Here is a 14398-nt window from a genome sequence, read left to right as displayed (position 1 = left end):
TTTAAAATTTAGAATGCTCCTATTTTGAGACATTGATTATTTTATTTTAGAAGATGATTGTAAGCATTTGAACGGGATAATATCATCTTAAGGAAATAAGATCTTATCTTCATCTCGACCTTAATACTTCTATCGATGCGAATAAACTTATCCATAAAGGTGTGTCGATATCAAAAAAGATAACTTAATGACCGACAAAATTAAGTCATTAACAATGATATCAATTAAAAAGGATATGTCTATTACTTGAAAAATGTCCCGATAATTGAAAGGATATATCGAGAATATAAATGAGATAAAGTCCACGTACTGAGCTCCATTTATTCGAGCCACCAAATTAACATCGAACTAATTAACTGGATCCAATTGTTGGATCAACACCAACAATCCATCCGACCACAGAAGTAACAGCTAGTTTAGTAAAAAAAAAAATACAATAGTTACAAGTTACTCAATTTACCTTCTTAGCGACATCCAATGAGGCATCATGGAACAGAAAATCTTGCTGATTTTGATCCCTCTTTCGGCTGTGCATAGAAGGTTGAGAAATTCTCAAGTTCAAATCGATGTTAGGGCCTGAAAGGATGATAAAACCACCGAAGGGGATTATATAAGCTACATAAACAGATCTTTGATTCGAAGTTCTAAAATCTCCTCCATCTTAGACTGAAATAAAGATAAATACGCAGTTGTGGACTACACCTTCAATGTCAACCTCAGTAAAAAGTTCTCCCTCGTAGGTACTCAGGTCGAAATTGGTCACAGCCTCCCTCCCGTTGCATTTGATAGCTGCCTTGTCATAAGCTCTGATGTCGAAGAACAACCAAGAAAGAAAAATGAATATCGTTGTTAAAGAGAATTATAGTGAAGAATGAAGAAATTTCATGCTCGGTTGGACCTTGCAGCTTCTATTTCGCTGTGGAATAGCCCAAGATACATGTACCTGCACATCCAAGCATTGTGTGTTCAAGGGCAAATTATGAGTTTCATGTTTTGAATTTCTCAAAAAGGATATGATTCAAAAAGATAAATTGAAAATCTTTCATGAGATATTATGAGGCATGCAAGGATATACTCTGATTTATCAAGAAGAAACAGAGACTGAGTTTCTTACTTTTTTCCTAGCAACTGCCCCATTCGAGCTTCCCAACGACCGCACTTGTGAAGAGTCACCCCTCTATATTTGGAACTTCCCCTAGAAAATCCATTGCTTTGTCTCCGAAGTGTGTGCACAAATTCTTCTTTAGTCATTTTTCTCATCTAAAAGTAAAAAGGGAGTCGATCAGTTTTGCTTATCCATTTACCAGAGCTACTAAACCTTCCATGCCGTTGCATAAAATTACTTGTTTCATATCCTCCTCGTAGTCGCTGAGAGTAAAATTAATATCAGCGTCAAGTCCTCTGAATTTGATGGCAGCTCGATCATATGCTCTGCGATTACAATCTCAGAAAAGTCAAAATACTGAAACATAAAAAAGACAGATCAATCATAGTAGATAATAATAATATTTCAACCTTGCAGCGGCATGAGCAGTGTCAAAACCACCTATGAGCATAACAACCAGCAAGAATAAATACTGTTAGAGAATTTCATACTATAACAATCGACAAAAATAAAATAAAATAAAATAGTTCGTGAAGATCTTACCCAAATATACCTGCTTTCCACAATCCCTGTTGATTAGAAAATTCTAGTTAATTGATTGCAAATTACACAAAGGGAAAAAGAGATTCAAGCAGAAGATGCTGACCAGATATGAGATTCCCATCTTCCTGTCCTCCGGTAGAACGTGACGCCCCTGTACTGAGAGCTTCTTGATCTAGGCCCTCTCCTACCCTTCTTCGGTTGCTGTTGATCTGGCTGTGCCTGTGCCTGTGTTTGTGCCTGTGCCTGTGCCTGTGTCCGTTGATGTTGCTGCCATGGATGCGGTTGACAAACTCCAGCTTGTGTATGATCCATCCACTGCCATCTTGATGATGACGGCAAGGAAGGCGCCACAACTACTGCCGACTCCGGAGGAAACAGCAGCTTGGTGACTATGCGTGACTCCTTGGAAAATTCGTTTCTATCCTCCTCTATCTCCACATCATTCTTGCCTTCGGAGCTCTTCAAGATACCAAATCTGAAGGCAGTGACGGCAACCGGCACGATAGAGCACGAGTCTTCGTCGGCCGGAGCATTGGCGGAAGCCTCAGCGTTAAGGACGGATGATTCGGACGTCTCCGAGGCAACCACCAGCGTACTACCATCGGTAACTTCGGTAAATGCCCTTTCTTCGATAACCGTCGGCTCCCCCAAAGACTCCACGTTGAGGTCCAACATTTCTTTCCTTTCCAAGTGATTTCCAGCTACTCGTCTACAATCCGAATCGAGTTTTTGGTTATTTTCGGAAGAAGAGCCAAAGCAGGCAGCAGTAGGATAAGGCGGAATTGCTTAAGACAAAAAGAAACCGGAGGAATAAAACTCACCGAGACGAGGACGAAAGAGGCGAATGAGCCCCACGGAGAAACGCGCAAATCGCGAAGGCCGACGAATGACGGCGTGAGAGATGGCCGGCGGCCGGTTTTGGCGGTGGAAGGGGACGCAAATAACCGATATTTTCTTGTCGTTGAGAACACTAACCGATATATATAAAGGCGGAGGCGGAGGCGGCCGCAATAACACGGCGTACCCAATTTTAATGGTTAGTATCTGCAAACATATAACTATTCAGGAAATAATTATTATTAATAAATATTTATTTAATTTTTAATTATTGAATAATTATTATTAGGAAATATTTATTTATTTATTTAGTATTTTATATGTTTTCCTATTTTATATATTTTCCTATTTTTTACTTGTAATAATATGTATATATCATATATTATTATTAATAAAGTGTCTGAATTCTATCGTTGGTATTATAGCGCTAAGCTTAATAGTAATTTTTTTTTCTTTTTTATACAATACCCACTAGCTGTCTTCTACAATGGCTACCGACGATGACATCACTCGTCGGCTATCTCTCACAAATACTCTTGATTCACCTTCCGCCCTTGTGATTCTCAACGTCAATGTTCTGGTACCGTTGAAACTCACCACCTTCAATTACTCTGCCTAGCGGTTGTAGTTCGCGTCTCTTCTGTTCAAATATGACTTACTGGGTTTTATTAATGGCTCACGTCCCTATCCCCTTGTGCAAATAAGGCCTACAGACGCCACGCTCCCTCAGGTGAATCCTGATCATATTCTCTTGTTCCGTCAGGATCAACTTCTCCTTAACACTATTATAGGTTCGATGTCTCCTACTATTGTGTAATTTATTTCTTCATCAACTTCATCTAGAGACGCAAGAGAGACGCTAGAGAGAACCTACACTGCTCCCTCATGTGGCAGGATTATGACTCATTGTCAAAATCTTATCACCCCTCAATAGGGTAACAGATCTATTACTGATTATATGCAGGACATCAAAAGAAATATTGACGCTTTGGTACTTATGAATGTCAAAGTTGACTTTGAACTCTCCATTCGTGTCATGAATGATCTTAGCCAAGATTACTACAATATCTCACACGCTCTGGAAGTTCATGACGTCCCTATTACCTTTGATGAGCTATTCGAGCAGCTCCTTAGCTATGAAACCCAATTACTATGAAGCCCAGTTAAAAGTCTCGACAACATCTCCATCTTTGACGCCAATGACTACTCTTGTGGCTCCAACCGGAAATTCTCGTAATCGGTATTCAAACTATCGTTGTAGTCGCCAGTAGATTCCACCAATGTCCCATTAGCCGTGCCTGTCTACTCCTGGGCTATTTGCGCGTCCTCTTGCACATCCAGCTATGTCCAGTCCCAATCGTTTTCTTGGGCGCTATTAAATCTATTGTGTCTAAGGTTACTCTGCTCGCCAGTGCGATCATATGACTGCCTCGATGCTTTCTCTGCTTCCACCGGCTCCTCTGCGTACTTTGCATCCAGCGTATAGTGCACCATTTGCGCACACTGCTGTTCATTTTACACCTCCATCTGATTCTCGGGAATGGGTGGTTGACTCTGGCGCCTCTCATCATGTCACCATTGATTTCACTACTCTCTTATTGTATGAACCTTACTCTGGGAATAATAGCGTCGTCATTGGTGATGGTTTTGGACTACCAATTACACACACTTGTTCTTTCTCTTTCTCCACTCCATCATTCCCTTTAGTTTTCTCTAATATTTTATTTGTGTCATCTATGTCAAAAAAATTTGATTTCTGTAGCAACACTTTATGCTACTAATCCTATTACATTTCTTTTCTTTGATTCCTATTTTCAAGTGTTCGATCGTCGTACGGGAGCGACACTGGTCAGCGGGGTCCATAGAGATGGTGTCTATAACTGGCCAAAATTTACGTCTACACTATCATCCCATTCGACCTTTTCTATGTCTGTCTCATCTATTTCCTTATGGCATAGTCTTTTAGGTCATCCGTTATTAGGTGTTTTGCAACATTTTTTGTTATCCTTGGGTCTTTCGTTTCCTACAGATACTTTGTCTAATTTTTCATGCACTTCGTGCAATATTAATAAGAGTCATAAATTGCTCTTTCATAAATCTAGTATTTCGTCTCGTGATCCTTTGGATATTATTTTTTTTTATTTTTGGGCATCTCCTATATCATCATTTAATGGACTTAAGTATTATGTTATCTTTGTTGATCATTTTACAAAGTATATATGACTTTATCCCTTACGTAAAAAATTAGATGTATACTCTACCTTTATTGCATTCAAAACTCTTGTTGAAAATCGGTTCTCGATGACTATTAAAACACTCTTCACTGACAATGAAGATGAATTTTTAGCCCTTCGCTCCTTCTTACTATTCATGACATCAGTCACCTTACTACTCTTCCACACATTCCTGAACACAATGGATACTCTGAACATTGTTATCGTCATATTGTAGAAACTAGTCTTACTTTATTGCACAGAGTGTCTATTCCACTTACTTTCTGACCTTATGTCATTGTTGTGGCAGTCTATTTAATTAATTGCATGCCTAAGGTCAGTCTTTCTCACATGTCTTCTTTTGAAAAATTGTTCACCACCGTTCCTGATCTTTCTAAGCTTTGAGATTTCGAATATTTATGCTTTTCGTGCTTACGCCCCTACTCTCACCACAAGCTTGATCCTAAGTCAACTTCTTGTGTCTTCCTTAGCTATTCTCTCACCTAGAGTGTCTTCCTGTGCTATGATGTCACTCTCAAAAGAGTCTTTGTATCTCGTCATGTTAAGTTTGTAGAGCATATTTTTCCCTTTGCCATCACCTCCAACTTAGATTCCACAGTAATATATATTGACTCTGAGCTCTCTGGCGTACCAGTCCTCTCATAGGACCCTCCGGCACTAGTGTCGCAACCTACCACTAGCTGTAGCCGCTAGCAACCGACTTCTTCACCACTGTCATCGCCGCCGCCATCATCATCTCTTATTTTCAGGCCATCCACGCTGCCTGGTGGTGACTGACCCTCTAGTCCCCGCCTCTCTATCCCCCTCTCGCTTCTCAAAACCAATATCCCATGTAAACTTGCTTCAAAAATATAATCTACAAACTCAATCCAAAGTATCTTCTTTATACTAGCCTTCCATAATCCTATGAGCTCTCCTTTGTTACGCAGCGCTCAAATATCCGAATTGGGTACAAGTCATGCATGAAGAGTATGATGCTCTTCATTGTAATCAGACTTGGACTCTTGTCCCACCTTCTCTAGACCAAAATCTTGTGGGTAACAGGTGGATGTTTGACATTAAACATAATTCTGATGGCTTAATTGATCAGTATAAGGCTCGGTTTGTTGCTAAGGGTTTTCATCAACATCCTAGTGTTGACTTTCATGATACATTTAGCCATGTTATTAATTCAGAAACAATGTGCATTATTCTTAGTCTGACTATGAATCGGAGGTGGTGTCTTCGCCAACTTGATGTTAACAATGCATTTCTTCATGATCGCTTTGAAGAAGAGGTTTATATGATGCAACCTTCGGGTACACGCAGTGCTGAGTTTTCGAATCATGTATGTCGTTTGCATAAGGCGCTTTATGGCCTGAAGCAGGCTCCGCGCACTTGGTATTTGGAGCTTTACACTTTCTTGGCCTCTCTTGGCTTTGTCGCATCTCAGGTTGACACCTCCTTATTTGTTTATTTTTGGAATGGTACTTGATCCTGTCCGAAAATTGAGGTGACGGACGCTGGAGATGTGGTGCTCCTGTTGACCGAGTGTTGACCTCCAATGAGACTAGCCTGCAAGCATAAAGCGTCAGTGTCGAGCCAGGGAGTGGTTCCCCGGCAATGACTATTCGACACTCAAGTCAGACCTCCGGCGAAAGCAGCAAGTAATCAAAGAGACGAAAGTGGCAGCGTAACTGTAGCTACAGTAGAATGAGCATACCTTCATTGAAGCTTGGGGTCCTTTATATAGGGCTCCCAGGAGTATGCGTGCACGCTCCTTGAGGCATGCACGCATCTCCAAACTTTCCCTAATAGGATGTGTCAGAAAAATGTACTTGACACCATACCTCAACAGCTCGAGCATATCCTGACAAGACAGTGGAAGCTTCCGTCGTACGATTCTTTGCCTGATCATGCCGCCGACTATGCTATCTGTCTACAGCATGGGTCTCGAGGAGGATATCAGTCGATCCTGCCTTTGTCTGCTAGTGGGCCGAGAAGGTGGGTCGCTCGGCCAGCTTTTGTCTGCTAGTGGACAGAGCAGGTGGGCTGCTCGACCAGCTTTTGCCTGCTAGTGGGCCAAGCGGGTGGTTGCTCGGCTACTTCCGCTATCTAGGCTTGCGGGGTCGTGTTTCCGTTTCGTTGGCTATGATTTGATTTTTGGCCGATCGGAATGCCCGCCTATCACATGTCCCGCCGCTTGACACATGACTTGTTGGTCGACGCCTAATTTGGTTATAGTCTTTTGATCGTCAGAAGCTCGGTGTGAAACTGAGCTGAAATAATGTCGGACCGACCATTCCTTAGTCTGATCGGCTGATGGGGTTACCCGGTCAGACGCTACCCTGGGATGTTGACCACCTTGACTTTGACCTTCCACGTGGCGCTGAACTCCTGCGGGGCGGGGCCCTACCTTACCGCCGGATCACGTGCCTCCCCCTAAGTCTAGTTGAAGGAGACTGCAAGTCCGACTGACTGGACAAGTAGTCTGAAGATCGGTTGGCCGATCGGCTATGAGGCTAGTTGGACCCCGACCGGTCTGTGCAGGACTGATCTTCTGGGCCGCTCGGCGTTCTGAGGGTTTACACTTGGAAGATTCTTCCTTCGGCGTCTTTGGATGAGTGCGACCCACTCGGTTAATGCTGATGTAATCCGAATATCTTCAGAATTCGTGCAAATCATCCCCATTAAGGCCGAGCGCGCGTCCACGCCTAATGATGGCACCCATTAAATGCAGCCTTGTAAGAGCGTGCCACGTGTCACTGTTGCAGTCGTCGCACGTCCGAGGCAACAGACACCGATGTGATGTTTGGTGGTTTGAATTCAACGACTGGATCTGCACTCCGATTCCCGTGACGTAGATCGGACGGCTCAGATCGGCAGAGCCCAACCTTTATAAGGTCGCGACACCACCTTCGTCCCCACTTTGCGTCTCCTTTCCCAGCGGCTGTCGGCGACCTCGAGTGACCAGTGCTCCGGCGATCCTGCGCTCCTCGACGGCGATCCACTGTTCTCTGTGGCCCCCTTTCTCTTCCCTGTAAGCCTCCCCGCACCTTTCTGTCGTTGGTCTTTCACTGTTCTTTCTCCGCCACGCTACTATTTCGGCAACCATTTTGCACTTTTCCTTCCTTCGTCGGTCGAGCTTTCTGTTTTTCGGTTTTCCGGCGATGGCGAGCTCGTCTCAACCGTTCGACCCCACTCCCGGTCTCTGGTACAACACCATGGAGACTTGGTTTGACGCGGGCGATGCTGCGAGCCTCGTAAATGCCTTTGACCTTCCTTCTGACCATGAGCTAATCCTAGCCTCTCCGTCCGATCGACCCCATGACCCATCGATCGACACTGTCTATTTTTTCAGAGACCAGTTCGTGGCCGATCTTCGATTCCCCATCCATCCTTTCATAATTGAGGTCTGTAACTACTTCCACGCCCCTTTAGCGTAGCTCGTCCCTAATTCCTTTCGCCTCTTGTGTGGCGTGGTCGTGATGTTCAAGGTGCACAGTATTCCCCTAACACCTCAGGTATTCCATTACTTCTATTAACCCAACCAATCTGAGTTGGGCACTTACCTCTTCCAGTCTCGGGTCGGTTTGGTCTTTTTTGACAAAATGTCATCTTCCAATAAACATTGGAAAGATTACTTTTTCTACTTGCGATTCCCCGAGTGGCCGAGCTTCCGCACCAAGTGGCAGGTCGGACTCTCGCCTCAACCAGACTTGAAAAAGTATCGGGGTCGGCTGGACTACCTTCACGCGGCTAACATGCTGGCCGGCCAAAAATTTGACATTCACAAGCTGCTGCTAGACGGGGTGATGTATATGTTCTAGCTAAGCTCCATCCGAACGAAGCTTCCAAGCAGCCTAGGTATGGAATTTCGCAGCCTTCTTCTCTTGAGTCTAACTGATTGATTCTTTCTTTTGAAGCTGACATAATGATGCGCGCCCGGGCAACCGTTCTAATGAAGCTGAAGAACACCGAGATAGAGGCGGCAGTGGCAAAGGAGATGGTGAACCTCGGCCTAACTCCTGTCTGGTCTCATGAGAGAGAGAGCGAGGCGACGCCAACTAAAGGAGGAGGTGCCGCCGATCAGACGCCCCACACCGAACCAACGATGAACCCCATCCCTTCTGAGACGCAGCCTGCCACCCAGGCCGAAGGCTCAGGGTCCTCTGGCGATGAAGTTTCCCTCTTCAAGAGCAAGAGACATCGCATGACCACCCCGTCCCATTTTACTGCCTCGATGGTGTGCTCTTCCGAGCGAGGAGGCACTTCCTCTGGGGCAGCTCCCGAGATAGTGGAAGCCATTTCTTCCAACCAGACCCCTTCACTGGTCGATCTGTGATCGGACCTAATTGCTGCCCAGCCGATAGCGTCTCTCCCTCCAGCTCAGTGGAGGATCCTGCGATCCGGCATTCTTCCAGCATCAGTCGATCAATCCTCTAGTCCCGCGGCATCGGCTCAATCGGGCCCGAGCGACCGCCGATCTATGACGACCATTCTCCACCTCCCAACGGAGGAGTTCCTGGCGGCTGGCGATCAACCGTAAACTCCCGAACATCAGATACTCATCCGCGGGCCGCTCACCAAGGTTTGGGAGGAGGCCAAAGCATGCGCTGCAATAATGCCGCCCCGACTGCTCGCCAACAGCCACCTGCAAATGTCCACCGAGGTATGTATGCAATGATCAATTCGTGGTTTTACCTCCGTTCAACATTAACGTTTTTTAGTTTGGCGGCAGTACTGGGTGGAGAGCGTGGCGATGTGTCGGCGCCTGACGCTTGTGGAGGATGAGCTCAAGATTTTCGGTGGAGCATCATCATCCCAGGGGTCATCCATTGCCCAACTGTAGGCCGATCTGAAGAAGGCCAATAAACTCTTGGAGGTCGAGAGGAAAAAGTTTGCCGATCAGGCCATCATGCTGGGTCGGCTCGAGACTCAAGTGAAAACCTATGATAAGAAGATCGAGCAGGCTGCCAACATGAAGAACCAAGCCATAGCTGACCTGGAGTTGAAGAACCAGGAGGCTCGAAAGTTAGCCGAGCAGCTCAAGGAGGCGGAGAACTTTCTGATCGCCAAACGGGACATGCTCAGAGAAATTCACTGATAAAGTTGTTAACAGGGTCGTCCGGAGTTTCGAGCTGGCCATAACTGGGACGTTCAACCAGTTGCAGGTGAACGGGCATCTCAGGCTCTCTGACTGACGGCGTCATCGACCGAGCTCAGCTGAACGACTTGATGTCGGACGAAGTCTTCGACTATCTTGAATGAGGAGGGATTTTGTAACCTTTGAATGTTTGACTGCCGCTCGACAACTTTTCGTTTATTATCAATGAAGTCATTTTGCAATTCTTCCTCACATGTTTGTTTGTTTATCACAAAGCTTTTGACTATATAGCCCCGAACGGGTGTCATGCTCGCATTTCAATCATTGATAGATTCATCAAGGTCATACCTCTAGGTTTTAAGGTTGTCGCTCGACTCTGGGGTTTATAGTTGCCGCTCGACTCTGTGGTTTATAGTCGCCGCTCGACTTCAGCGTTTAACGTTGCCGCTCGACGATTTGATGAAGTCTCAGGTTTAAAGTCGCCGCTCGACCTTCGGTGGAGACCTGAGTTTAACGTCACCGCTCGAAGATTTGATGGAGTCTCGGGTTTATGGTCACCGCTCGACCGTCGGTGAAAACTTGGGTTTAACGTCGTCGCTCAACAATTTGATGGAGTCTCAGGTTTAAGGTCGTTTCTCGACCGCCAGTGGAGACCTGGATTTAACGTCGCCGCTCGACGATTTGATGGAGTCTCGGGTTTAAGGTCGCTGCTCGACTGTCTGTGGAGACCTGGGTTTAACGTCGCCGCTCGACGATTTGATGGAGTTTCAGGTTTAAGGTCGCCGCTCGATCATCGGTGGAAAAGGATTACTTGAGTGAGCGTCATCATGTGGAGTCGTCCAGCTTCTTCCATCCTCTCGGCTCGGATGCAGGTGCGTTCCTACAGACGGCGCCAAATTTGATCCTGTCTGAAAGTCGAGGTGACGGACGCTGGGGATGTGGTACTCCTGTTGATCGGGCGTGGACCTCCGATGAGACTAGCCTGCAAGCACAAAGCGTTAGTGTCAAGCCAAGGAGTGGTTCCCCGGCGATGGCCCTCCAACGCTCAAGTCAGACCTCCGGCGAAAGCAGCAAGTATGCAAAGAAACGAAAGTGGCAGCGTAACTGTAGTTATAGTAGAATGAGCATACCTTCATTAAAGCTTGGGGTCCTTTATATAGGGCTCCCAGGGGTGCACATGCACGCTCCTCGAGGCATGCACACATCTCCAAGTTTTTCCTGATAGGATGTGTCAGAAAAGTGTATCTGACACCATACCTCAACAGCTCTAGCATATCCTGACAAGATAGTTGAAGCTTCTGTCGTACGATTCTTTGCCTGATCATGCCGCCGACCATGCTGTTTGTCTACGACATGGGTCTCGAGGAGGATATCATCAATTGATCCTGCCTTTGTCTGCTAGTGGGCTAAGCGGGTGGGCCACTCGGCCATCTTTTGTCTGATAGTGGGTTGAGCAAGTGGGCTGCTCGGCCAACCTTAAATGATGTAAACTTCATGCAAAATTTGCGATTAAGAATCTTGGGGGTTTTCCCTCTTCTGCGGTGTTAAGGTTCACCCAACCTTAAATGATCTTCTCTTGTCTCAGCAAAAATATGTCATTGATCTTCTCTCCAAACACAACATGCTTGACTCCAAGCCGATCTTCACTCCTATTGCTGCTGGCTCTCATCTTACTTTACATGATGGGTCTTCATTTTTTTATGCAACTAAGTTCCGACAAGCGGTTGGGAGTTTACAACATCTTAGTCGATTTGTAGCTAGAGGAGGTGGGGGTTAATAGCTCGTCGCGCATTGTTGTCTTGCTTTGATGATGATGATATGCAGCGGAAATATACACAAAGCACACTCACAACGCTAACATTAGGATTTACTTGGTATCCACCTCAAGAAGAGGTGACTAATCCAAGGATCCGACCCTCACTCACTCATCCATTAATAAAACACTCATTCTCGGTAACTACTGAACGCAGAGAAGCCTTGTACAACCTCTCAATACAAGAAGAAAGAAAAAACAAGCTTATACAATACAAATTTTACAAGATTTACAAAACCCTAGTTTGTTTCTCCTTGTATGGAACGTCTCTTGACCTTGGAAGTGCAACAACACTTTACTCCAAGAAGCTTCAAGATCTAGCATGAACCTGTGAGAAATCGTCTCAAGAAGTGGAGAGGAAGAAATGCGGAGGAAGACGCTCGACAACGACTTTATCCTGCGCAACGGTCGTCTCCCAGTCGATCGACCGATAGATTGGGAGGTTGAATCGATTAGTTGATTGATTCAGCCTTCTTCTGTGCTCTCTGGAAAATGGCATGAATTGATCGCCCGATCGATTCATCTCTCTCACGATTTTCAGCCCCCAATCAATCGACCGATCGATTGGCGGTGCCCAATCGATCGGTTGATCGATTGGGGATCTTTCTGTGCTCGCGACATTTCTTCCCAATCGATCAACTGATCGATTGAGATGCTATTTGTCGCAACACTATGCCTAATAGATCAGCTGATCGATTGAGCTCGGTCCAATTTGATCACTTGATCAAATTGGTCAACCCTAGCTTGCCCGAGTCAAGTCTAAGGTGTCCCAAGCCCAACATCCGGTCAACCGCGACCTGTTGGGACTCCTCGTGCCTAGCATCCGATCAACCTTGACCTGCTGGGACTTCTTCACCAAGTGTTTGGTCAATCCTTTGACCCACTTGGATTTTTCCCTTTGTGTTAAGTGTTTGGTCAACCTTGACCCACTTGGACTTACCGTCTCGTGCCAAGTGTCTGGTCCTCCATGACCCACTTGGACTTCCACTAGATGTCCGGTCACCCTTGACCCATCTGGATTTTCTCGTGCCAAGTATCCGATCAATCTTTTGACCTACTTGGGCTTCCCAACACTAAGTGTCTGGTCAACCTTGACCCACTTGGATTTCCACGCGTCTGGCTTCACTCACCAGGTCTTTCCATCTGCCTAGCTTCACTCACTAGGACTTTCCTTCTACCTAACTTCACTCATTAGGACTTTCCTTCTGCCTAGCTTCACTCACTAGCGCTTTTTATCTACTTGGCTTCACTCATCAGGACTTTCAACTAGTTTCACTCACTAGGATTTTCATCTGACTTAGCTCACCAGAATTTTTCCACTGCTCGGCTTCACTCACCAGGACTTTCACCTGCTTAGCTTCACTCACTAGGTGTTTCACCTGACTTCATTCACCAGGATTTTTCAACTGCCTAACATCCAGTTAAAACTTTCCCAGTCAAGTATCCGATCAACCTTGACCTACTTGACTCTTCTTTACATCAAACTGGTCAGTCCTTGACCAAAGGGGAATTGTATCAACAATCTCCCCAATCGGACGATTGCATCTGCAATCTCTATGTATTATCAAACATCGAAACTCAAATATCAAGACTCAAGCTTAGTCAACCAGGTCAACCTGACCCAGGAGATATTGCACCAACACATATGACTCGTCCTGATATTTCCTTTACCGTCAAGAAGCTCTCACAGTTTATGTATGCTCCTTCAGAGATGCATTGGGGTGCTATGAATCGTCTACTTCGGTATCTCAATGGTACTAGGGATCTTGACATTCATCTTCTTGCAGATACACCTCTTACTCTTCATGGTTTCTCCAATGCGGACTGGGCAGGAGATCCAGATCATCGGTGTTCTACAGGTGCATTTATTATTTTTCTAGGTGCTAATCCGGTTTCCTGAAAATTTACCAAACAGCATACGGTTGCGTGCTCTTCGACTGAGACTGAATATCGTGTCATTTCCTCTGCGATGTCTGAGATCCAATGGATTAAGTCACTTTTGATAGACCCGCTTCTTCCGGTTACCACGCCTACTGTGTTTTTCACTAATAATTTGGGTGTCACCTATCTCTCAGGTAATCTTGTTTGCATTCTCGGATGAAGCAACTGGCTATTGACTATTACTTTGTTCGTGATCTGGTGCAGACCTCCGAATTACGAGTTACTCATATTCCTGATGAGAATCAGTTGACTAATGCAATTACCAAGTCGCTTTCTCGACCTCGGCTGTTTACTATTTACAACAAGATTGATATCATTTTTAGAACACAATCTTGAGGGGACGTGTTAGGAAACAATTATTATTAGTAAATACTTATATTTTTTCTATTTATTAGGAAATAATTATTATTAAAAAATATTTATTTATTTCTTAATTATCATAGAATAATTATTATTAAGAAATACTTACTTATATATTTTCCTATTTTATATATTTTTCTATTTTTTACTTGATATTATTAATAAAAAATTCTATCGTCAACAATATCTGAATGGAATGGAAAGAAATTATAACAGTGGCATCAGATCGTTCATCCTAGCCAAATCACGTAGGTGAGGGTTGGGGAAAACAAGAGGGATAAAGAAAGGTCTACGAGATGAAAAAATCGATTAAATTGAATAAATAAATAGATGGAATTTAAAATTTTGATTTGGTTCTTTTGGTAATTCAGATGTTTTTTTTTAAATATTAGATTTTTTTAATTTATTCAGTTAAGTTTACATTTTTAATTTTTTTATTCGATTAAATCGAATATAAAATTAAATTAAAAAATTTCTCA

The 14398-nt window shown here is 44.5% G+C and overlaps 1 protein-coding gene across 1 annotated transcript; it reads right to left on the bottom strand.

Moving 5' to 3' along the window:
• Window positions 1-318: 318 nt before the first annotated feature.
• On the bottom strand, window positions 319-2623 carry LOC121968218 (APETALA2-like protein 1). The gene is made up of 9 exons (XM_042518681.1): window positions 2470-2623; window positions 1752-2357; window positions 1649-1674; window positions 1516-1546; window positions 1344-1431; window positions 1115-1260; window positions 899-943; window positions 703-806; window positions 319-576 (listed from the first exon to the last, which is right to left on the bottom strand). Exons 2-9 carry the CDS (start codon window positions 2321-2323, stop codon window positions 452-454), a joined length of 1137 nt encoding a protein of 378 aa, XP_042374615.1. The 5' UTR covers window positions 2324-2357; window positions 2470-2623; the 3' UTR covers window positions 319-451.
• Between the last annotated feature and the right edge of the window lie 11775 nt (window positions 2624-14398).

The sequence above is a fragment of the Zingiber officinale genome, chromosome 3B (genome assembly GCF_018446385.1).
Source record: "Zingiber officinale cultivar Zhangliang chromosome 3B, Zo_v1.1, whole genome shotgun sequence".
Lineage (NCBI taxonomy): Eukaryota > Viridiplantae > Streptophyta > Magnoliopsida > Zingiberales > Zingiberaceae > Zingiber > Zingiber officinale.
Note: the sequence above shows the minus strand (reverse complement) of the source record. Positions and strands in the feature narration are given on the sequence as shown.

What these genes read in the sequence shown, in the direction of transcription:
- LOC121968218 (XM_042518681.1), bottom strand. Translation starts at nt 2,323, where the DNA reads ATGTTGGACCTCAACGTGGAGTCTTTGGGGGAGCCGACGGTTATCGAA. An exon ending in TGGAAAGCAGGTATATTTGG is followed by an intron (nt 1,547 to 1,648) that starts GTAAGATCTTCA and finishes TTATGCTCATAG; the next exon opens with GTGGTTTTGACACTGCTCAT. An exon ending in TACTGAGGTTGACATTGAAG is followed by an intron (nt 577 to 702) that starts GTGTAGTCCACA and finishes TCATCCTTTCAG; the next exon opens with GCCCTAACATCGATTTGAAC.